The sequence below is a fragment of the Taeniopygia guttata genome, chromosome Z (assembly GCF_048771995.1).
Source record: "Taeniopygia guttata chromosome Z, bTaeGut7.mat, whole genome shotgun sequence".
Taxonomy (NCBI): Eukaryota; Metazoa; Chordata; class Aves; order Passeriformes; family Estrildidae; genus Taeniopygia; species Taeniopygia guttata.
In genome coordinates this window covers 70,614,552-70,638,246 of record NC_133063.1, presented here as the reverse complement: position 1 = coordinate 70,638,246, position 23,695 = coordinate 70,614,552, and the positions used below count along the sequence as shown (strand labels likewise).

Genomic DNA, 23,695 nt, shown 5'->3' with positions numbered 1-23,695 from the left:
GAAGAGAAGGAGAAAAGGGATAAAAAATTAGGATAGGATAGTTTTGTTTATATAATAACCTATTGTCATTTGGAGTTAGAAGGTATTGGGAGCAGCAAGGGTACATTTCAAAGAAGAGTTAAGTTAAAATCTTAATACCACTGGTTCCATTTCAACGTGGAAAGTTAAAAGAGTAGTTTGGTAGACACACGTCTCATTTATTTTGGGCAGAACTAAAATATAGTGAACACCTTAAAAGAGTAATGTGTCTCTCTAGATAGAATGGTCCAGAGAGATTTGTGTCAGGATCCAAAATTCCTCCATAAATGTAGTGTTTCAGCCCCTTCATCCTTATCATGAAATGAGTGCATAATAATGTGTTTAGATCTGCTTTCATGATCTTCACAACTTCTGTATATGCTTGTAGACTAGCAAGTATCTTCTGTGCTAGAGTATGCTAACAGCTATTACTCTTTGAGTTTGCCCATGGAAAAAATAAATATATAAATCATAATAAAAGACATGAAAAGAAGAACTGAAAATTACTCATTCCAGGTGAAGGTGCAAGCTTTTAACTGGCTTGGGATTGTCCAGTTCTGGTGTGTGGGTACCAGTGACCTTTTTGATGTTCAATCTGAAAAATAGCATATCCAGTTATAAACATGATGTTGGAACAGCAATTTAATAGGTTATAGGAAAAAGAACCATATTCTAGATTACTGAGAAAATCTGCACTGCCAAACTTACAAATTTCTCACTTGGCCCACTCTTATTAAACTGATAAAAACTGAATGTGAAGAGTAATTATTGAAGGAATGTTTTAAAATATTATTTAAACCAATCTGACATACAAATGTGTGGTACTTCTGTTGCCCTTATTCTTAAGATTTTCTAAAGCCTTCTGAGTTCACATTCTTGTAGAGAACTTTCTCACACAACTTTCTGTAAACAACCTATTGTTTTGCATTCCCTCATAGAGGTGGAGAAATTTGATGTACTAGTAGTTTGTGCAATGTCGTTGGAGAGGTGGCACATTCAACCTCCAATCCACTGTCACCTTTGGAAAAGTATAAATGCTGGAGTCAGAAAATAAACTTCCTCTTTTTCACCTTTGTAATAGCAGTGCTTGTGTCGTGTTGTCACATGTCCTATAGTGACACTACTTCTGTTGATTTCCATTACAAGAACAAAAAAAAAAACAAAACAAAAAAAAAAAAACACAAAAAAAAAACCAAAGAAAATCACAGTAGTGAGACAGCTTTTTGAGTTTTTTTCCCATTATTTTTAGCAATATTAGTGTCAACAGGTTTTCCTGAAATGCAGTGCTTTTATTATACAAGGTAAATGAACTATTTAGTTAGGATAACCATCATTTTGTTTCTTTTTATTTTTCCTTCATTACAGTTCCCACTGATGAATATCAGTGATAGGTAATTTTTCTTTAACTCAGAATACGGGTTAATTATTGTCAGAGTGGCATCTAAGAAAGTTGAGATTGATGCATTTGGTCCATTAGCAGAAATCCTCAGCTGTTTGAAGGGGATCTGCTGCTTGGAGGAGTAATCCAGGCAAGAACATGTGATTAACAATATGTAAATCTGCTGTCTTAGAAAGAAGTCTTGCTTTATGTTAGATAAAATAGCTTTCTCTTCTATACTTCCTTCTGATTTTGTTATAAGGAAATTCAGTTTGCTGGTAATTGGCAAAGAATCTTAAGAAATAAGAAAGAAGAAATAAATGCAAGAAATAAATGTTTGACCTTGCCTATTGAGTTCAGGATGGACTTAAGATATTTAATATCTCTGGAAAATACAGAAACTGTGAGAAGTTTTGGCTTTTATACAGTTGTCCTCTAGAAGCTCAGTTATAATTATTTTTGTTTCTTTCTATTTATACTCAAAAGATTGCAGTTCATGGGGTTCTTAAATACTCTTAATTTAGCTAATCTCAGTGTCTTGAGGGTTTATAAACTGTTGCTTAATATACTATATACTTTATTTTCAGTCATTAACTGGAAAACGTAAGGTATTTAGAAAGGCTGGGACTATAAGTCATTGTTGCAGATATTATGTGATCTTGAACAGAAAAACGATGTACAAATCCCATCACATTTTACATTTTAACTTAGTTTAGCTACATGTTTAGCTTAGTTTAGCTACATGGAACAAAACTTCATAAAGTTCAATCATGCAAAAAGATGGTCTGGTTTGGTTCACTACAGTTGGTATACAAACAGTTGGATTTTCCCCAGCCTACAGCTAGCACAGCTATCTAGTATGGGTCTACATTGCAAAGACTAACAGCATGTCCTAGCCAAGTGAAACAGCAGAGGACAGAACAAACTGTGTTAATAGAAGCCCCGTCAACGGGGTTGGGATATGGGTGGAACGTTTACCAGCAAAGTGTAATAGAGATAGGTAAGACTCATTTTCTGTTTAATTATTGTTTGCCAATAAATTTACCTCTGTAAAGAGAATAGCAACAACAGCAGGTTTAATTACTTAGAAATCATGCTACAAATAAAGCTTGAATTCTTAGACTATTCATCATCTCCAGTAATTTCCATTTTTAAGAACATATATCTTGAGAATATGTTGCAAGGTGTGTTATTTCTGTTATAGTCAAACCTGAAACTGCAACATGCAAGGATATCATACAAAAGCGTTCTGTGTTCTCAATTGCTTTTAATGGATATTTAAGATGTTTACTTATTTCAGGGCACCAACCTTTTTTGTAGAAACTGATGTTCATATTCAGAAACATGTGCTGTTTAAATCAGCATTACAAAACTTTAAATCTTGGATGATTTAAAAATAAGCACAGTGAATGAAACAGTCCATGTTATCTCTCCTGTGTTCATTTCTTTCAGTGCTGGAGTCGGCAGGACTGGCTGTTTCATTGTGATAGATGCCATGTTAGAGAGAATAAAGCATGAAAAGACTGTAGATATTTATGGCCATGTAACTCTAATGAGAGCACAGAGGAATTACATGGTTCAAACTGAGGACCAATACATCTTTATCCATGATGCACTACTGGAAGCAGTGACATGTGGAAATACCGAAGTGCCAGCCAGAAACCTGTATGCATATATCCAGAAGCTGACACAGATAGAAACAGGCGAGAATGTCACAGGAATGGAACTGGAATTTAAGGTACTGGGATTTTATGCTGTGGGTAACCAAAACAAAATGATGTAACACTGAAGCTGCTCTGTTCTCCACCACTTGTTTCCAGTAATCAAACAATAAAAGACACCATTAGATTAAAATTTCAAATCAAGATAGTTCTTTCTAAAAAGTACAGTTCCATTCTCAATGGGTGTCTGGACAAGAAGCATTCAGTTGAGGGTGATTTAACCATGATGTTCCTTTATTGTTTTTGTATCTTGAAATACATGTTCGTGTGGTGGTTTAATACTGGAATTTATCCAAATGCACTAATAAAGCAGACATTGTACTTGTAAAAGGTATTAAAGAAGCTTTACAGATATTTGGGTAATGCAATAGAATATGGAAAAGTAAGCATCTGAAGTTGAAATTATTCAATAATGGCTAGTGAGCAGAGATTATAAAACCTGATAGCATCTCTTATCTTTTTTATACCTGGCCTTAATTCTTTTAATTTGTTTTCAACAGCGTCTTGCTAGCTCTAAGGCTCACACTTCAAGATTCATCAGTGCCAATCTTCCATGTAATAAATTCAAAAATCGCCTTGTCAACATTATGCCATATGAATCCACAAGGGTATGCTTGCAGCCTATCCGAGGAGTAGAAGGCTCTGATTATATTAATGCCAGTTTCATTGATGGATACAGGTACAAATAGTGATGGGGTCTTATCTTTACTTATCTTAACATAAAAGTTTACTAAATTGTTTATGTAATTACATTGAAAATAGCAAAACTTAGTATTGAAATCTAGTAATTTTTTTGTCTGTTCAGAGCTTGTTTGGGTGTTTTTTACAATTTTAGTAAAGGGTTTATATTTTTTCCCCATGTAATATCAAACAAATTTGTAAATTACATAGAATCTTAAATATTATATTTTTACCTGTGTTTAAGCCACTGAGAGCTCTCAGTATGCTTTACATATGAGCAATAATATGAGATTTAAGCATGATCATGATTTGAACCCCTGTTTCTTCACAGTTTTTCTGCTTAAAATATAGAAATAAGAAATTATTAGAATATAGAAATAAAATATAGAAATAAGATACAGGAGATACACTCTGTGTGTCAAGGTGATAACCTATGGTTTTGGAACACTGCCTACGACTTGACCTAGCCACCAAAATACTTTTGTATATAAACAGATGTGCAGCCCCACTGACATCTTCATGACAACATGGAGCAATACGCCCTCAGCTGACTTAAAGCAGCCGGTTGAAAAAGACATGAAAGGGAAATGGCATCATTTGCCTATCTTTCCATAGTGTAGGTGTGCCTAAGTATCCATATCTACAGAGTGAATTTTCTGAGCCTCAGCTCATAATTAAAAATAAACTTCATCTCCACTATCACGCACAAAGGTATTGCTGTTGCTTGAAAGATGCAAAAGTAACACAAACTGTTCATCATCTTATACAGCTGTTGATCCAATCTTTTAACATTTTGGTGGTAGCTTTCCCTAGTAGAATATTAGGACCTAGAAATTCACACTCAATTCCCATATTTTCTTCCTGCTTTACTTTTGCTGGAGGCATCAGACTGTTGAAATGAAGTTAATAAAGAAACTGCTCAATGCTATAATTCCTAAACCTAATAGATTGTTAGACAGTTATTTCTATAAAATGAACCAGCACAACTAAGTGTTTCTTAAGTGCTTTTTACAGCACACAAAATTGAGCAATTAGGGTTGCATTAAAATTTAAATAATAATGATAAAGTCATACATCATAATAGTAACGGAGTAATTTTCCTCTCAAAGTTCTAAAAATAAAAAGACATAGTTTGATTAAACAATTATAATAAGTTTTTAATATGCTCATTATTAACAGTATATACATTTTCTCTCCAGATAATGTTTTCATATAAGCAAAGAACATGAGTATAAATCCACTTTTTTGCTTAAAATAATACTCTTAATCTACTTTTTTTTTTTTTTTTTTTTTTTAACATAGACAGCAAAAAGCTTACATAGCTACACAGGGTCCTTTAGCAGAAACAACTGAAGACTTCTGGAGAATGCTCTGGGAGCATAACTCTACAATTGTGGTCATGCTCACTAAACTACGAGAAATGGGCAGAGTAAGTACTGCTCTAATATTCCTTTACTAAATTGCTGGTTACAACAGCTCTTTTCATTAAAATATTTCATTCTTAGGGATATCTAAAGATGAGGATTTTGGTTCCTTCTCCTTTTGAAATAGGAGTGGCCTTCCCGGTGTAAGTTTTTCCAATCTGTTGATGTGTTGCAATGGACAAACTGAACATGATGTGTTTTTGTGGGACACGCTGAGATTCAGCAAGAGAGACCATTGCTGTCTACTGAAAAAGAAAGATCTCTAATTTGGAAACATCACTTTTGCAGCATCTCCTTGTAAAAATGTTAAAAGAAAGTGTGGTATTTTTTAGGTCCAAACGTCTTCTTTGTGTTTTGTGCTGTACATTAAAGTTTCATCCCCCAGTTTACAGTTCTAAACTCATTTCATTGGTACTCTATCTCCTGGAAGAAACAAAGCAGTCTACTTTCCGGACAGGATTACATCAAGAGAAAGCTGGCATATGATGAGTGAAATCTGAGTTAGGCCATGTGTCTGATAGAAAAGAGATTATTCAGGACATGGCTAGTGGATGCTGAGATAGAGTTGTGACTGAGGCTGGGGGGACTTGCTCCAACAAGCAAAAAGGAAGAAAACTGAATGTGGTATCAAGATTTAAATTGAGATAAAAATTCACCATTGAAAATTAGATTAAGGATAGCTCTTGTCACTGATAGACAATAAAACTGAGCAGAAATATAAGCAAGTTCAGATATACGGCAATATTTTACTCTTCACCAAAACAAGCAGCTCACATTCCTGTCACTATTGGCACTCTCCACGAATATTATACTTAGCTGAATAAAAAAGGCTTTATACCAGTTTGTGGTAGTGTTCTCAAGTAATAGAAAATGTAATTTGCTTTGTTATTTCATAGGAAAAATGCCATCAGTACTGGCCTGCAGAGCGCTCAGCCAGATATCAGTATTTTGTGGTAGATCCAATGGCAGAGTACAACATGCCACAGTATATTCTGAGGGAATTCAAGGTTACAGATGCAAGGGTAAGTCAATATAGCATTACATTTGTTCCCACAAGTTTAAAAGAAAATGTCTATGTCTTTCTTTTTTCTATGTTTGGGGTTTTTAGAATTTTTATTATTATTAAGAAAACTGTAGAGATATATTTTCTACAAGCAATAATAAGAAATCAGATGAAGTTATTTTTAAATAAATAGGATCTTTCCTTAGGAATGATTGACTTTATTCAGATCTAGCATCTGGGCAGCACAGTTTTATAGTTCTGAACTATTTGTGTCAAAATACATTAGATTATTTGAGGACTCTTTACTCATTTTTCTCATTTTCCCCTTGACCATTATTGGGTACAATTTTTGCAACATAGAGTGTTGTTTTGTTGTTTTGCACCACCCTTTAGGGTGAGTGAGTATGAAGGCTAATTTTCTGAGATTTTAAAACTGCAGAGCAAATGACATTCATAAGAAAAGCTGGACAAGCTTTGCACATTATAATTTGATTTTTCATGTAGCATATTTTTAGCTCTCTAGTGTATCTGCAGAGTAGATACATGCAGCTGTGACCTTAGCATCCTCATTTTCATACTTCATTCCTTATCTGAATTCCTGAGTCCAAAACTGAGTACTCATATAAGAGTAAACATATATATATATATTTGGCATTTCTCAGACTTGATTTTTAACACTTTAGTCTGTGTGGCAGGAAAACATACTGTCAGCCTCTTTTTCTGTAGACACTGTGGAATAATACTTGTTCAAACAAAATAGCAGAATGTAATGTCCAGGAATAATATGAGTAGCTACTCAGAACTGCCTGTCAGCATCTGAAATATTAGACTTCCTTATGGTTAGCTAGACCACTGCTTTTAATGTGAACTTCAAGTAAAACTGGATAGTATTGTTAGTATTGTATCAAGTCATCATATGAACCTTTTGTTTGGCAAATGAGATTCAGGTGTAGATTTTTGTAAAGGGTCTGTAGATACATTAGATCTGATTTAAATTCTATTTGAAATGTAGTAAGAATCATATAGACTCATTATCTTCTCTAGCCTATTTGTGCTTAAGAAAAGTGGAGAACAGGCTCCTAGCATCAGTCTTTAGACCCACTTGCAAGCAGAGATAGTTAAATCCAATTTCACTGCAAATATCCTGATAGTTTTAATTGATTTTCTATAAAAAATCTGTCTCAGGTTGGAAGAGATGTGTCATAGTTCACAAAGCTCTGATCACAAAATTACAATTATAACAAAAAGCCATAGCTATAACCAAAGTATCCTCAAATATTATATATTTTAAGAAAAGCCCTTTCAAGACTTTGTATTGAAGTAGAATATTTAAGAAAGTGTGCTTACCTACAGCTCTCAAACCAGTAAAGGGGAAAATAATTAAATCATTAAATTTACCAGAACTAATTTTATTTGACGTGATATTAATAAACATCTTTTGGAAAGCATTAAGCACATTGGAAGTCCTGATATAACACTGTACTATCACATGATGTTACTTCTCAAATATTAAAAATCTGTTTATCTTGATGGTCCAAATTTTGTTAAACTCCTTAGCGAGCTGACCGCACTTTCCTAAATTTTCTAGTTATGCTGGAAAACTGGTAACTCCTTTCAAATTTACTGGAAGAAATGGGAAATACTTACAGAAAGATACATAATAGTTTTCTTCTAGTTAGGCTTTTGTGGCTGTCACACCCAGAAATTGAAATAGTTTGACTAAATTGTTGCACTCAAAGAAGACTAAATGCTGGAGTGATTGCAAATGTCCTCTCTCCCTTTCGTCTCCAAATCCATCTGTACTGTTACAATATCATCCATACTCTGGCAGAGTGAGGATGAGCAGTTATTCCACAGGGACAAAAAATGAGGCACTGTACCTGTGTAGGCACCAGCAACAAGTGTCTGGTGTGGAGCTCTCTTTTATTTCTGAACCTGAACTGTGAGTTGTCGTCAGGTGAAATTGACCTCTGTAACTGTTTCAAGTTATTGCTTCTAATTGCTTTGTACTCACTTTCTCTGGAAACTCAAGCGGTTAGTATATTAGGCCAGTCTTATTTAAGGCTAAACTATTAATGATGGCTGTAAGAGAGTATTATCAATTCTAAAGTGTAATCAAAAGACAATTGAATATCCCCCGTGAGGAGGAAGAATAAATCCAAACGGTCAGCCACTAAATAGGATAAAATATTAAAAGCCCACTGTGCCACACAGGGATCTGAAAGTACTTATTTTGATAACTAACGGTGCAAACTGTCACAGTATTTGAAAGTAAAGATTTTAATAAAATTTGGCATTTGTATCTGGACTACTGTTGCCAAGAATCTCATTAAAAGAAATCAACACTTTATAATGTCAGTAGCAGAGGGAGCTGTAAGAAATTGTAGATCAGTTCCAAAGATGCTTTAATGCTAGTCAAACACAGACTAAGTAACTTTAATTCTCTGCTCATTAAATAACAGAGTTTATTGTCATTTCACAGACTTGCATTGGAATACTGAGTTACTGAAATCATGAAACATACTAATAAAGTTGATACATACACACCAAAAAATAAATCTTTACCATTCTATTTATGCAGAGAAATGTGTTAAATTTCCAGTCCAGACAGACTGGACTTAAATACATTAGTGTCTTCCTTACTTACTCTACATGGAAAAAGTTACTGTTATTTAGTGTAAGTCCTATCAGGGTCAGAAACTGCTGAAGGCTTTCCATCAACTTAACAGCATGTTGCAAGTCAGATTTCAGGTTTTCTTTCTTTACTTTAAAAGAATGGAAAGTTATTTTGAAGGGAATGAACCTGTATTTATGCCTTCTTGATAAATTTTTATCATCTGCCTAAGGCTATCTGGATGGTGCAATATCATTATGTTTTTTTGGAGAAAAATGGGATTACAGAAACCATTATCAGAGATGTTTGTATTAACAAAATACCATTTTGGAAGTAAACATTTAGTTCTTTGTGTTAATGCCCACGAGAAATCCAATTGGGTGAAAACTTTACATATTTGTTGGAGAAAAGTGTTTTACAGATACAGGCCACTAAGTTGTCACAGTGGTCTAGTGGAAGTACACAGGATGAGTGTCCTCTCATGGAGTAGTTGCTGGTACGCACGCACATTTTTTTCTGTTTTCCTCACTCATCTGAGACACAGGAGGCAAAATCCCACAGAACCTGAGGAAACTATTATGGTTTCCTTTGGTTATATTTAAGATCACTTCTATATAAATTCAAAGGTCTGTAACAGCTGAATTCTTGTGGTCTAAAGAAAAAGAGACAAAGATTGTTCTTGCCTCTGGCATAACTTGCTGCTTTTTGATGGGAATCTCCAGTAATAATGTTAATTTTTCATGAGTTTTACTTCAAAGAAAGTTCAATTTTTCATGAGTTTCACTTAATAGAAGACCATTTTGAAGACATGACAGGGTAGATGCTTAGAAAACATGATGTCTAGAGGCACTAGTTAACATCAGTAACTCATATTGCCATGATTTTGAACATTACAGTTGTGCAGATTGACAGTGTCAAAATCATCAATGTTTGAAAATGCAGAACAAATTTGCTTTATTCATTTGTATTACATTTTTCTGTGTCCTGACTTTTTACATGTTAAATAGGCAGATAGCACAAGTTGGCATTTAGTAATTCCAATATCTTCATTATAACAATAACTATGATGCTGTATTCTACACTTTAAAAAAATACTGTTCGTGTTCCTAACCACAGGAATTGAGAAGTTTCAATAGGCTTGTTTAGAGAAAGGAAGCCCTTCCTCTCAATTTTAACTAACTCCAAGATGTTACTGAATTAAATAAACCATTACTGAAGGGAAATTTGTTAAACAACTGGCTTGTTTATCCATCTCCTTCCAGGAAAAGTGTTCACCTTATAGAAAGCAGCTTACTATTGAAGATAACATCTGCAAGGAGGGCAATGACTAAACAAGTCTTATCAGTAAAGATATTTCTGCTGTGAAGTAGTTGAGCATATCTCAGAAAGTCAGATTAGATGACCTTATTCTACCTGATCTGTATGTAAAGGAATTTGTAGTCCACAGGATTAAAAACATAACATACCAAGAAAGTGATATACTTTGGTGGGGTATATTCAATTATATATGAATATTATATATATTCGGCTGCATATGTCTGTTATACCTTTGGCCTCAGTCACACTTTTTACACTATTAGAATGCCAGACAACTCTCCTATGTAGTGTGAACGAGGATCCGTGACATATTGTCAATGAAACGCCTCATAATACTTCTGGGCTGATACAAAAACTTCAATAGTATTACTGCAGTTAAAAGAGTTTCCATAAATGTAATCTGAGCCATTCCCCAACTCCTCTCAACATCCTTACTTTGTGATTGTCTTTATGATTATTTGCCGACCAACTTTAAGCCACAGCAATGATGCTTCATTTGTGTCTTTTATTAAAGGATGGTCAGTCCCGAACAGTGAGGCAGTTCCAGTTCACTGACTGGCCAGAACAAGGAGTCCCAAAGTCTGGAGAAGGATTTATTGATTTCATAGGCCAAGTGCATAAAACAAAAGAGCAATTTGGTCAGGATGGACCAATTTCTGTTCATTGCAGGTAAGTAAAAAAAGCTTAAAAACAAATTATATGTAGATTTGGTTTTTTTCTAAAGTTGATTGCTGATTGTGGTGAATGTGTGTATTTAAACAACATTTCATAGGTGAACTGTTACATAATGTAATCAGAGGATCTAAAATGGAACAGCATGAACTGCTTTATGAAATGGGGACTGTTCTGTGATATTCCATTTATACAGAAGTAATTCTTCAGAAATATGTGGAAACACATGATTTTTTCACTTATAAATGCCTCTAATAGAGCATAAAAGCAGTCAGTACTGCACACAGAAGGCACAGGAAGAGCCTTATCACAGGCTGCTACATCTGATATTTTTTTAACTAGAAATTAAGAGTGAGGCTTTTTCTTTGGTGGGAATTATTAGCTGCAAACAAGCTAGTTACACCTTAGTGGCACATTAGTAGCAATCAAGATGAGGAAAAAAAAAAAAGGTAGTTATCTCAAAAAAGGGAATGGGATAGGAAGTGTTATTTAGAAATTTTGTCTGTCAAAGAAATCATTGAGGTTTGAGTTGATGAGTTCCAGCTTCAGAATTTAGTGCTCATTTTTGATGTGATGACTACCCTCAATTCCTTTGCAATTGATATGCAGATGAAAATGGCTTGCATGGTGGTTAGAAATAATCCAGCATGGGCTTTTTAATATTCTTGTATTTTTTATTTATTTCTTCTGCAGTATTCTAGAGTTTATAGCAGATGGCCAAAAATAATATCTTTATCTCTTATCTCTTATTAAATAAATTGTTTTCTATAAATGCCATTAGGATTTTAGATACTCATTTTTGTAATATGAAATTATTTTTGTAGATTAAATATTATTATTTATATAACAGAGATGCAAAATACTGACACAAGTTGCAAGTCCTTACAGAAAGCCAAGTAGTGCCCTAATACTATGATGAAGAAAAATGAATGAGTTTACTAGAGCCTAGTAAAGAGAGGGAGAGCAATTTTCATCTTTCCAAAGTCGGATGAACAGACGTTGAGTTCTTTATGATCCTGTAATCTGAAAGACAGACAAAATAAATGCATTGGAATACTTGAATCCTACTTTTCTTGTGTGCCTAAAATTTTTTATAGGCTGCTAAGGAGAATAGCATTGCAGAGCACTGATTGGGATTCATTACACAAGGGAGATGAAGAACAACCCAGATAAGAATAAGCCTTATTCTTCAACATTAATGAGTTTTGAGAGGACAGGAGTAATAAGCAATATTTATGCCTTTATGCAGATAAGAAAGCAAAGTGGTATTTTTCTTCTAGGTTCTTTGTACCATGTAGACTTGTCCACTTGTGACTACAGTGAGTGCTGCTTACAGTACATTATATATCCCTCTCAAATGGATGCGATCTTTCATGGTAAAATTATGGACTTTTATCATTGACTTTGCTAGAAACAAAGTCAAATGCAGTGTAACTAATCATGGCTTGGTTTTTAAATGTCTTTATCATTATTGTAATGACTATTTAGGGACTGGTAATGCTAATCATCATTGCCAGTGTTAGTCAACTTAAATGAATAGGAAGTGTCCCTAGCAAATTAGTACATTTGTTTATTTCTTTCAGGAAAAAACACAAGATCCTGGATACCTATGCTTTCCTAGTCTCTGAGGGATTGTTGAAATAATGCCTCCAGTTTGTATCATGATGAGTTTTACAGTGAATTAAAACTCCTCTAGTGTCACTTCCTTTGGGTCTTCTTTACACTCTATACAATTTTCACAAGCTTGCTTTATCTGTTACACAGTAAACCCTCACTACTCACAATTCTAAATTTTTTTTTCCAAAGCATTTTTACAAATAGGTCAGTGTGTTGAATTAAAAAATTTCTAGCCTCATGAGGCAGATACTTAAAACTATTTAAGAGAGCAAAGGGCTATTCACCTTGAAGCAAACTTTTCACTTAAACAAATATTAGATATTTATAGTCTTTTTATTCCAGCTTTTAGCTCAAGACTGAGGAAGATCTTTTCCAGAATGCAGTCAAGATATATTTGTAATAATAAACTCTTCTCTCTTTGAAAAAAATCAATATATCCACATAATTCATTAAAGCATCTCAACTTTAGTTTCTAATCCAAATTATAAACCATGGGGAGTCATAATGCATCATGAAGGATTTCTTTACTCTAGAAATCCTAAGCATTTTTGGATAAGAATTGTTCCAATGTTAAAGTATGTTTGCCACATTAAGAGGAACAGGATCAATTTCCTACAGGCTTTTCTCAAGACATTACACTTAATGATGAATTAGGATTTGCAAGCATTGAGATATTTCCATATTATTCTCTCCTCCTCATTAAGTCTTCTGGAGACACTTGCTGATTTTTAAGTACCCAAGACAACAAATAAATTTCTTCCTTTTGCTTGAGATTTCTGAGTAATTTTTTTAAAGTAACAAAGATTTGTCTAATGTATGACGTCAGAAATCCACTCACACATTTAGATTTTTTTTTTTTTAAATATTCAAATGGCAGAGCAGGAAAATGTAAAATGGTAGTCTGCTTTCATTCTTCTGGTCATTTTCTGGACTACTTAGATCACACTAAGGTCAGTGTGTCACTTAGTTTAGATCACAGGAAGGTCATCAGGTCTGTTCAAGCTCATTCCAACAAGCAGGTTCCAGGATTTTTCAGGATGTTTCTTAAGTACTAGCTGCCTAATTTACCTCATCAGGTACCTTACACTACAACTGCTTCAGATGTCCAGGACTGTTGTTACACCATATAGGTAAATCACCACTGACAACATGATACTCTGTCAAGTGGCGTGTCAGTTGTCCTTTGGCTTCAGCAATCTGAAGGCCCACAGTCCATGCAAAATTGATAAATTAATTGCATATGTCTAATAGCCCTAGAAGAGCTCTGACCTAGACCAAACACTAAAATACCCTCATACAAATTGAACATTCAATTTCTGCATTAGTTTTGTGAATTTGCTGGTTTCTGTCATAGTTCATATGAACATTCAAGAGTCCTTCAGGATTTCCCTGTTGTTCATGCTGTTCCATTCATCTGTCTGGTGAATAGTTTCATAAATATTCAGCTTTCCAAGGTTATCTGGCTAGAGAAAACCTTGTGAAATTATTAGATCAACAGTGAGATGACGAGGTGCTTGGTTTCCATCCATAGAAGTTTCGTACATAGGAAGTTTTCTGTGTAGTTACCTGTCTCTTCTGCAAAAGATAATCCTCATGAATAAGTGATTGTTTAATTTTAAAAGCTGACAGCTATTGGCTTTACTGATGGCGAGAATTTCCATCACTTCTTGAGGGTTAAAGCTAATAGCAGAAACCCAGGACAGAACAGAGAGCAAACAAACCACAGATATACTCAAAGAAGATTTTTGAGACTAATGTAGACAAACATGGTAAAAGTAAAGATCCAAACTGCCAGACTTGAATAAGACCTGAATGGAAATTTTTCTCTGTCCATTATTTGAATTGGAGCATGTATGAACAAGTTCAATATTAAATGAACATCCATACTTCTAACTTTAAGTAGAAGGTAAAATAACACAGTGAAGATGCACAAAACAGGGCATATACATGACAAACTAAAGTTAAGCAAGCACTAAAATGCATTTTGGCTTCATTTTCTCTTGTCAGTATCAATGTTGGTTATTGGCAACAAATGTTAATATTTGCTTTCACCATGCATTCATTATTGTATATCTGGATGAGCAAACTATGTCACTTTGCAGGGAAGACTGGAGAGTCTGGAGAGTACTCAGTAGATGTAAGGTTAGCTTGAGTGCAGTTATTCTTTTGAATGCAATGTGGTAATTTGCTGTGGAATTTTGCTTAACAAGCCTTTCTCTATATAGAAATTTATACACATATGGTGTGTTGTAACCACAAAGAATTTGTCAGCCAATTCTTTCAGCATTAACTGTCAATTAACATTTGTTTTTTTTCCTTTTATTTTATCTTTATTTTCTTCAACAGTGCGGGTGTTGGAAGGACTGGAGTATTCATAACCCTGAGTATTGTGTTAGAAAGAATGAGATATGAAGGTGTTGTAGACATCTTCCAGACTGTCAAAATGTTAAGGACACAGCGGCCAGCCATGGTACAGACAGAGGTGAGGAAAACAGTATCCTTATGCAATGGTGATGGAAAAGAAGTGGTATTTACACAAGCAAAAATGTGCACAGTTAGAGACTGTGTAAAACATGTTTACAGTTGTATCTGAAGCCATATATTGGCCCTGTGACTACAGGGTAAAATCTGCCATGAAGGTATTGCAAGGACAATTTCCTGTTATTGCAGTAGTTACTGCAAGATCAGGAATTAAAAAAAAAATCATTTCCATAGTGGATCCTAAGTTACGGTAGTTAAGAAAATCAATTTGTGAATCATCACACATTTTTATTTCATCCTTGTTCCCTGTCAGAAATGTGTGGTATTAAAGAAGCAGGCAAATTGTTTCTGCAGGTGGATACACTGACTTTTTTTTCCCCTGGGAGCAATGTCTCAATTTTGTCTGCGGACTGACGCTGTATTATTTTCATGTTTTTTTGTATCACTAAGCAAATGGCTCTTTGGCCTGAAAATCATAATGGTAAATTCAGCATTCAGGATAACTATAGTGTAAATAATTTCTATGCTATTAGGTGTGGCATAGAGTAATAAAGAAAGTGATAAGGTGTATAGACCAGTTACCTGGGCCTGTAAGCTTGGAAATCTGTCATGTCATAAAGAATGCTTAAACATTATCAGTTAATGTGCTTAATTTTTGCCTTAATTTCTGAGCAGAAGACCTGGACTAAGCCAGAGTCAATAGGTTAGGAGAACCAACAAAAAGGGCAAGAGCAGGGAAACATTTTAGATCACACATTTATTTAGTATAATTTGATTGACACTGGCCTTTAAATCAAGTCCATGAAATTTAAGATGGTTCCCCAAAGTTTGCTATTTTCCACAAAAAAAAATTAAACTTGTTCAGTAGAAGCTAGGTAGTTTTACTCCTAAGAAGACTTCATAAAAGCTTATAGGAAAAATACAGATATTTATTTTTAATCTTGTCAGTTAGACAAGTAAATCACTGTGACCATACCGGAGAGTTAATTCCATTTCTTTTCCATTACCATCATTCTTCTGGATAAGCAAAATGAAAAATGACTGCTTTCTGTCATTTTTGCTCAAAGAAATAACTAAAGTATACAGAAAACTATCTTGTTTGAGCCTACCTGACAAATGCAGAGTTCAATTCTGCAATATATGTTCCCTCCCCCTGCTTTGACTTATTTCTGTATGCTACCCTTCATTCCCACTGCTGAAAGCAAAGGTGTTCTGTGGCAAACAAATCTCTCATTCAGTGTTATAAACTGCCAGGAAATCTAATCCTTATTAAACAAAGAACTTCCATGTGGACCACACATACACTTAAAATTCAGACATATGTGTAATGTATTCTGCCACTTTTCTAACTATTCCAACAGAAATGAACTATGAGTAATCATACCACCTCAGTGAAGCAAATATCTGATTAGCTTCCTGGCCTCGGAAAGAATTTTAATTGTGATCTTAACTGCAACCTATGCAGTTACCACATAGCACTATCAGAAAAATAAAAAGACATCCCTGGTATTTTTGAGCTATTTATTTTATGGTTTTTTATTTTATTTTTTACTTTTTACCATTTAAACAAAGAATGACAGTTGGAAATAAATACGTAGATGTGCCATTTTTGTGTAAGTGTGCAACATGGCATAAATGTACAAAAGGACTGCTTTATGGAGGTGAGAATAACACAAAATTACAAATGTTGGATTCATCTGAGGTATGAGAAAATTTCTCACCACACTAAACTTCTGTCTGCTTCTATGTATAGGTTGAAATGTAGTCTATTTTATGTGAATAAGGTCCTTTAGCTCCATTTATCTCCTTAGGTCCTTTTCTTGCCACAGGCCAAGGTATCTTCACATCTTCATCAAAGCCTTTATTACTGAAAGGTTGGGATTCCCTTTGCCTTCTTTACATGATTTTTAACCTGATGGTTTTCCATACAGAATTCCATATTCAAGCTGTGACGGACCTTTTTACTTAGTGTGTTGTATTGGGTGTAGAATTAATTGTTTATTTTGCTAGTTATTTTCTAATACGTGGGGGGAAAGCATCCTAGCATGTTCCTATCAGAAGAAAGCTTTATGTTGATATTGTTTTAATCCAGAATAACAGACTCTCAGTAGGTGGGTATATAGTCTCTGCACAAAATGAATCTGCATTCTGTGGAAAATGTTGTTGCATTAAATGAGTGTCTATCTTCATCTGTTGTAACTCAGAGTGATTTTCTGTTGGTGTCAGCAAGTGAATATTGCTGAACTGCAGATGCCTCTGCAGTATATTTGTTTGTAGCTACAAAATATTCACTAGTATTTGAAAGAAAGTAGAAACCAATCAACAAGCTGACTTTTTGACGCATTTGTTTTCTATTTTTCTTTCTCTAGGATCAATACCAGTTCTGCTATCGAGCCGCACTGGAGTATCTGGGCAGCTTTGATCACTATGCAACATAAAAACCCATTGTGGATTTTTATTGCAGGCCCTTTAAGATCCAGAGAGCCGCTTCTGAGCCATACAATGTGCTTTAGAAGTACTTCTTAACTCTTAGCTAAGGAGCAATTATTGGGGATATATAAAATAAAAAATAATTAAAAAAAAAAAACAAAAAACAAATGAACAAAGTATTGGGGATATATAAAACAAAAAAACAACAAAAAAAAACCCCACCCAACAAGAAGTATTCCATGTGGACCAAGAATTCACAGTTTAATAACCTAACCATAATAAAAGAATCCTGACCACTGAGGCGTCTGAAGGATCTCATTTACAGATACCTCAAGGGTTCGACATTGGTTGAAGTTAAAGGGAAGAGGAAATTTAATCAGAAAGAGTGATCATCTTATTCAGGATTACATTATTTTGCAAAGAGGAGTTTTGAGAACTGCAGTTCAGTGCAAGATGTTTGTGGCAAGGTTGGGTTCTGGCTTCTCAAACAAAGCGGACTCTTTACTTCAACATCACCGTTTCCCATAATACTGCTCATCATAACACTTAAGGGAAAATGTGGGAATGTTTAAAAAGAAAGTCCTTGACTTAGTTTTTTAGTATTGTAAAGATACTGCTGACCTGTGCTTCATTTTTAACTGTGTAAACTTTTTCCTTTTTTTAACAAGAGTTTATCATTCAATGAAGTGAATTAAAGAAAAGGTTGCATAACTGTTAATATTTTTGTTTAAAAATGTAGATTTTTTTTTAAGCTGTAGAACTGTTATCTGTACTATTGTGCTGTAGAAATGTTAGATACTTTGAAAATTTGCACATTTTTGTGCAGTCCTACAGTACCACAGTCTTGTTAGATATGAATTTTGTAGCTTTATTTGGGTTATTTTCCTTTAAGAAAATATTCATTGTAATCAGTTACATCAAAATGGGGCTTTTGGTTTATTTTGGAATCAACAGGGAGGCGCAAAGTATAAAGATGCTGCTAGCACATACACACACACACACACATATGCACATGCACACTCACACCCTCTCTTTTTTATATATATATATGTATTACTGTCTACCCTTTTTTGACTCTCTGTATAGTTGCAGAGAATACAGATGGATTCAGATACAGTTTCACACACATGCACATAAACATATCAATCCTTACATACCTGGATTTATGAATGCATTGGGAAAGTTTTTCCACATACTACAATTATATCAAACTACAATTTGATCATCCCTGCATTTTTAAGATCCATAAACTTCTGTTTCAAAGGGAAGTGAGGAATGCACATCATTGATATTTGAATGCCATCTCTATCCCAAATAATATTTCTATCCACATTTCCACTTGAACACACACACATATGCACACATGCGGAGCACACACATGCACACACGCACACAGAGTATGTGATTTAGGCTTCAAGTGAAGTTCAATATTTGTAACACTATAGTGCAATAAGAAATCATATTATTAAATGTAGGAGGTGTGCATGTGGGAAAGGTCAGTGCATATCCCTTTAGGAGGGGAGAATGTTGTAATATACTAGGTATTAAGATGTTTTAAAATTGTATTCAATAGTATACTGTCTATAGTGTGCGCTATATAATTTACATTTATCGTATGTAACAGGGCAAAGCCAAACACACATTGCTCTGTGAAATCAAACATTTTGTGGCATATAGCATTGTTTGGGGATGCTGGGGTTTATTTTAATTTTACATTTAGAGTGCCTTATATTTGATGCCTATTTTGAATAGTATTTCTTTTAGTTAGCCTTCATTTGTATTTAGTTTAGTTTGTTTATATCTCTGTTGTTCTTTTCAAACATTTTAATACATGTACCAGACAGTTTTGAAAAATATGCATTTCCAGTTTCTAATCAAGTATGGATGGTAATAAATGATAACCCAAAACACATAGGTAGTCAAGGCCCTTTATCTTTCCATCTTTCTAATAACAGAATAACCTACAAATTGGAAATCTATTTCTGGTTGGCTTTTCAAACCCACTGTGTCACTGGTTAGTGTTATCTGTCATTGCCAAGCTGTAGCAGCAGAGTAGCAGTAGTTGACATCAGCAGTGCTTCTGCATCTTCTTTTTTTTTTTCTTTTTTTCCTTTTCCTTTTTCTGTTTCTCTTTTTTTTTTTTTTTTTTTTTTTTTTAATTTATATCTGGCCAAGTCCTGCTCATTCACTTGTGTCAACAGATTGCTAAAGTCAAACCCTTGCTCTCAGTGGGAAGGTTCATAGGTTTATGCAAGGCTAGCAAGAATGAGCCCACATGACATATTGGAGATTGACAGATTTTATTCCAGGAAAAATGAAAATTCTCTAAACAGCACAAAGTACTTTTTGAGACTCTTTCTAGAATGCCATTTACATTGACCTTGGTCACCATGTGTTCTGCCATTGTTAGTACATCAGGATCAAAGGATGCTTTCTTTGGGGTTTCAAATAGGAGCATTGCTGTGGCTTCTCCATGTGGCCTCAACATTTTTAGTTCTTCTTCCAATTTTCCCACTCCTATGAGAAATAAAAATAAGAAAGACCAAACTCCAGCAATTGTATTTGAGCACTTTTATAATGAAAAAAAACCCAAACCAAAAAAATCAAAACAGAAATATAACTATAACTATAACTGTAACTATAACTATAACTATAACTATATATATATATATATATATATATATATATATATATATATATATGGAATAGAAGTATTATAGAAGGCTACCTCAGAATGAGATTCTATAACTTACATCTGAACCAGAGAAGAATGTGCACTGTGTTTGTTTCTTTTCTTCTTTCTTGGTTTATATGTTGAAATAATTATTGAAATGCCAGGTTATGTAGTGTGGTCATGTTCTTCAACTTAAATACAGGAAATCAGAAATAGAAAAAGAAAACAAAGTGTCATTTTGAAAACATAGACTAAGGTATGTTCCTGCACACTGAATCTGTACAAAGATCAGTGCATTTTCCATAGCAGACTGTCTTGAAAACTCCAACAAAAATAAGGGAATTAAAGAAATACAAAAGCAGAGCCAGTTTGTGAGAAAAAGTGTTGTACAACTGAGTACTTCTTTCAGGGTTTTGTTTCTTATGATAGGTCTTAGCATCATTGATGTGCATTCCACTTTCTGTATTCTAATATATGCATCTACATTTAATTTAAATTGTGAGCATCTTTGTCTACATACATCATACATTTCCAAGCTTAAAATTGGTTTCATCAGCATAACCAGTACGGTGCTATTATTTATGTTTCTATGTGTAGTTATGTCTAATTTTGTAATTAGTTGCAATGGGAAAAAAAAACCACAAAATATATAAAAAATGATTTATACAAAACTTTAATTTAGCTCTTTTTAAAAAATTTATTTGAGTGGTTAGATAGTGGAGAAGATGGCTGGGGAAAGGAGTGACCTTCTAAGGAGATTTGCACTTTCTATATATACCTTTGTACTATGCACTGCCCTATTGATTCTACACCCAATAATAATTTGAACCCATCTGTAAGAAATTGCCTACAAAATCCACTTGTATGTATTTAAAAGACACAGAACATGTAAAGAAAAAGCAGCTGCTTTTTTTTCCTTTTGTTCTCTCCCATTTTTATTTATGTTTCTTTTTCTTCTTTTTTTTTTTTTTTTTTTCCCTTGGTGCCCTGATACTCCACAGATATCAGAAGGCTGCAGGTCTCATTATAACCATCCGTTATGTGGCTTTGCCATTCAAGCTTGGAGTGTCTTTACAAAGATAATAAAAACTTGTGTTCTTTGCTCTTGTTTTGGATGCATAGACTGAAAAACTTTAAAAATTTACCTTGTAAAATGGCTTGTTAAAAAAGATACAATTACCTCTAATTAGTAGTACGCGTAAATGTTTTACAGAATGAAAGGCGTGCTTTTTATTTTCTTACTTCGTTACATTGGTGGCAAAAGGAAGTCTGTATGAAAATCAGTTCTTTGCTGACACAAGTTCCATTTGTTACAGATGAATTCTAATAAAATGTCAGTGTTATGCAGCCCTGGTCTTCTTTCTTAAGCAGTACTTTTGAAATCAAAACTTGTTTGGTCCCTCTTGGTGATAAAGGAGTTTAATTGAAACTACAAAGCAGTCATTAATCTTCTTAACTAGCTGCTGGACAGTGGAAAATGCATTCTTAGGTTAGCAAATATATATCATCTTCAGCAGCAAGCTTTGAGCCAGCACAGACAAACCCTTTGGCATAATTTCTCATAGTTTCATGAGCTTAATTGAAATTACCACACTTTACATGCCTCTGGAGTTCCCCTTTGTGCTTTAGAAATGTATCACTACACTGAGAAAATAGATTCCACTCCATTCATAGGTGCAACTCAAAGAGGGTAAAATATCCACACATTTGAGGTAAATTGTAAATTTTTAATTTCTCCAGATTTGGCAGCTTCTGGGGTAAATCCAAAGTCACTTGTCAGAATTCAGTCCCTGAAACTGTGGCAAGCTGTCATGAGTTTTGACTGATTTCTGTTATGCACTGCATATGCAGTGAGTGCAAATGTGAATCTGTGAGGCTACTATCAAAATACTATGGTAGAGTTTTTAAACACGTTGGAAAAGTTTTAGATTAATAAACACACCAGATGTATCGAGGCAAGCTACAAGGGGCATGGCATGGCAATCTATTCAAAGAAAACAAGTCTTGCTCTGTCTGCTTGTTTTGAAAGAAGGCAGGTTCTGTCTCCAAGATTACTTTGTAAGGGAATACAGTCTATTAGCAATTAGTATTAAGTAAATGTTAATATAGAATTCTCTGTGCTGGAAGGATGTGCAAGACATTAACATTAGGGTGATTTCTAAGAACCTGTATTGTTCTTGGCATAATTTCCACTTGAAGATGGTGATAATAGTGTAAATGTGAAGCCTTGGTATTCTTACAGAGGCCTATTAATGTTTTTCCACTGACTTCTGTGGATTTTACAATTACTGCATTGCAGGCTGCCTTTGACTTGAACCTTTTTTGCATAGTCTGTGCAAGGTGGTTTAGAGCTGTGTTATGTAAGGGTTTCTTTAACTATCTGAGTGGCTTTAGATGGTACCCTTTAATGTCAGCATTGACTTCTTTGGATTTTCCTGTTCTGTGCGTCTAGCATGGACCATAATAAAGTGTGAAAATGAGTATTGACAAAAATATTTGGCTGTGTATGGCTTAATAACTTCTAAGTTAATGGGGTTTTAACAAAAGTTCTAATTCATGATTAACACGGAAAAAAGATGCCATGTACTTCGAGATCATTACTGTTAAGAAATGCTGTTGAGATGTGAAATTAACCTATCTCAAAGCAAAGCAATAGCTACAGACTTTCAAACAAACTAATATTTACATCTTTTCTATATTATCTAATCACTTGGACCAAATTCTAAATTTCGCAGAATCTTTAGTGTTCATTAGTATCTCTCCAAATGGGTCAGTCCTAATTCTAAACTAATAAGTGATTACCATCTATAAATTTACCCATTGCCTCCTTTTCCCAGTCTGTGCAGATGGAAGTGGGACAGAAGAGAGCTATTGGTAATGGAATAAACAAAGTACTGAAAGAATAATGATAAGGAATGTATGAAAATAAATTATTCATTAACCAGTGCCCAGAAGAGTTCATTAACAACTGGATCTGTACCTAGTGATCCCTGAAGAACATTATAGCCCTCACTGGTCAAAAAAGGAAAAGGAAAAAAATCTTTTTCAAAAACGCTGTGTCTTTTTTTTACTTCAGATGCAAGCATGCCCTTTCCCCTCCCCCCCTCCCCCCCTCCCCCCTCCCGCATCTTAACCGGTTTTATAAGCAGAATGAGGTTGATTGAAATGATTTTTCACAGACTTTGGAATTCTGAGGAAAATAACCAACAAATTTGCTGATGTGTAAGCCGAGATACCAGTGATAAATCACTCCCTCTTCCACAACACTTAATGTGAAAAAAAAAATTGGATCTTGCCCATAGAATTGCTGAATTCTATGAAATAGCTTTGCATTTTGAAACCTTGAAATATGACAGCTTCAGATAACGAAACTTCAACAGCACTGGATCAAATTGGCAAAATGTCCACAGAAGACACCAAATGGTATCAATATTTCTTTCACTGTCAAAGAATATCTTTAAAGGAGTTTCAGAAGTTTAAAAGACTGTTATTTTTGTCACTTTGCATGGGGAAATAAAACACTGATGGGGTGTGAGGCCATAATAAATTTTCATGCAAAGATCTGTGGCAAAAAATTATTGTATTTTTTAAATTTAATTTTAGTTTACTGTTTGTTTAATTTCCCCCCCCCCCCTTTTTCTCAAGGAAGGTCTTTTAATGCAGTG

The 23,695-nt window shown here is 34.3% G+C and overlaps 1 protein-coding gene across 30 annotated transcripts in view; it reads left to right on the top strand.

Moving 5' to 3' along the window:
- Positions 1-21,377, top strand: part of PTPRD (protein tyrosine phosphatase receptor type D) — a 1,149,749-nt gene extending 1,128,372 nt beyond the window's left edge. For 29 of the 30 annotated variants that reach the window (XM_072921655.1, XM_072921648.1, XM_072921647.1 and 26 more), the window contains 7 exons: positions 2,849-3,134; positions 3,618-3,796; positions 5,101-5,227; positions 6,119-6,244; positions 10,671-10,825; positions 14,792-14,927; positions 17,296-21,377. In XM_072921655.1, the coding sequence (XP_072777756.1) occupies positions 2,849-3,134; positions 3,618-3,796; positions 5,101-5,227; positions 6,119-6,244; positions 10,671-10,825; positions 14,792-14,927; positions 17,296-17,364 (1,078 nt within the window). In that variant the 3' untranslated portion in view covers positions 17,365-21,377. 30 annotated transcript variants of the gene reach the window in all.
- The last annotated feature ends 2,318 nt before the right edge of the window (positions 21,378-23,695 follow it).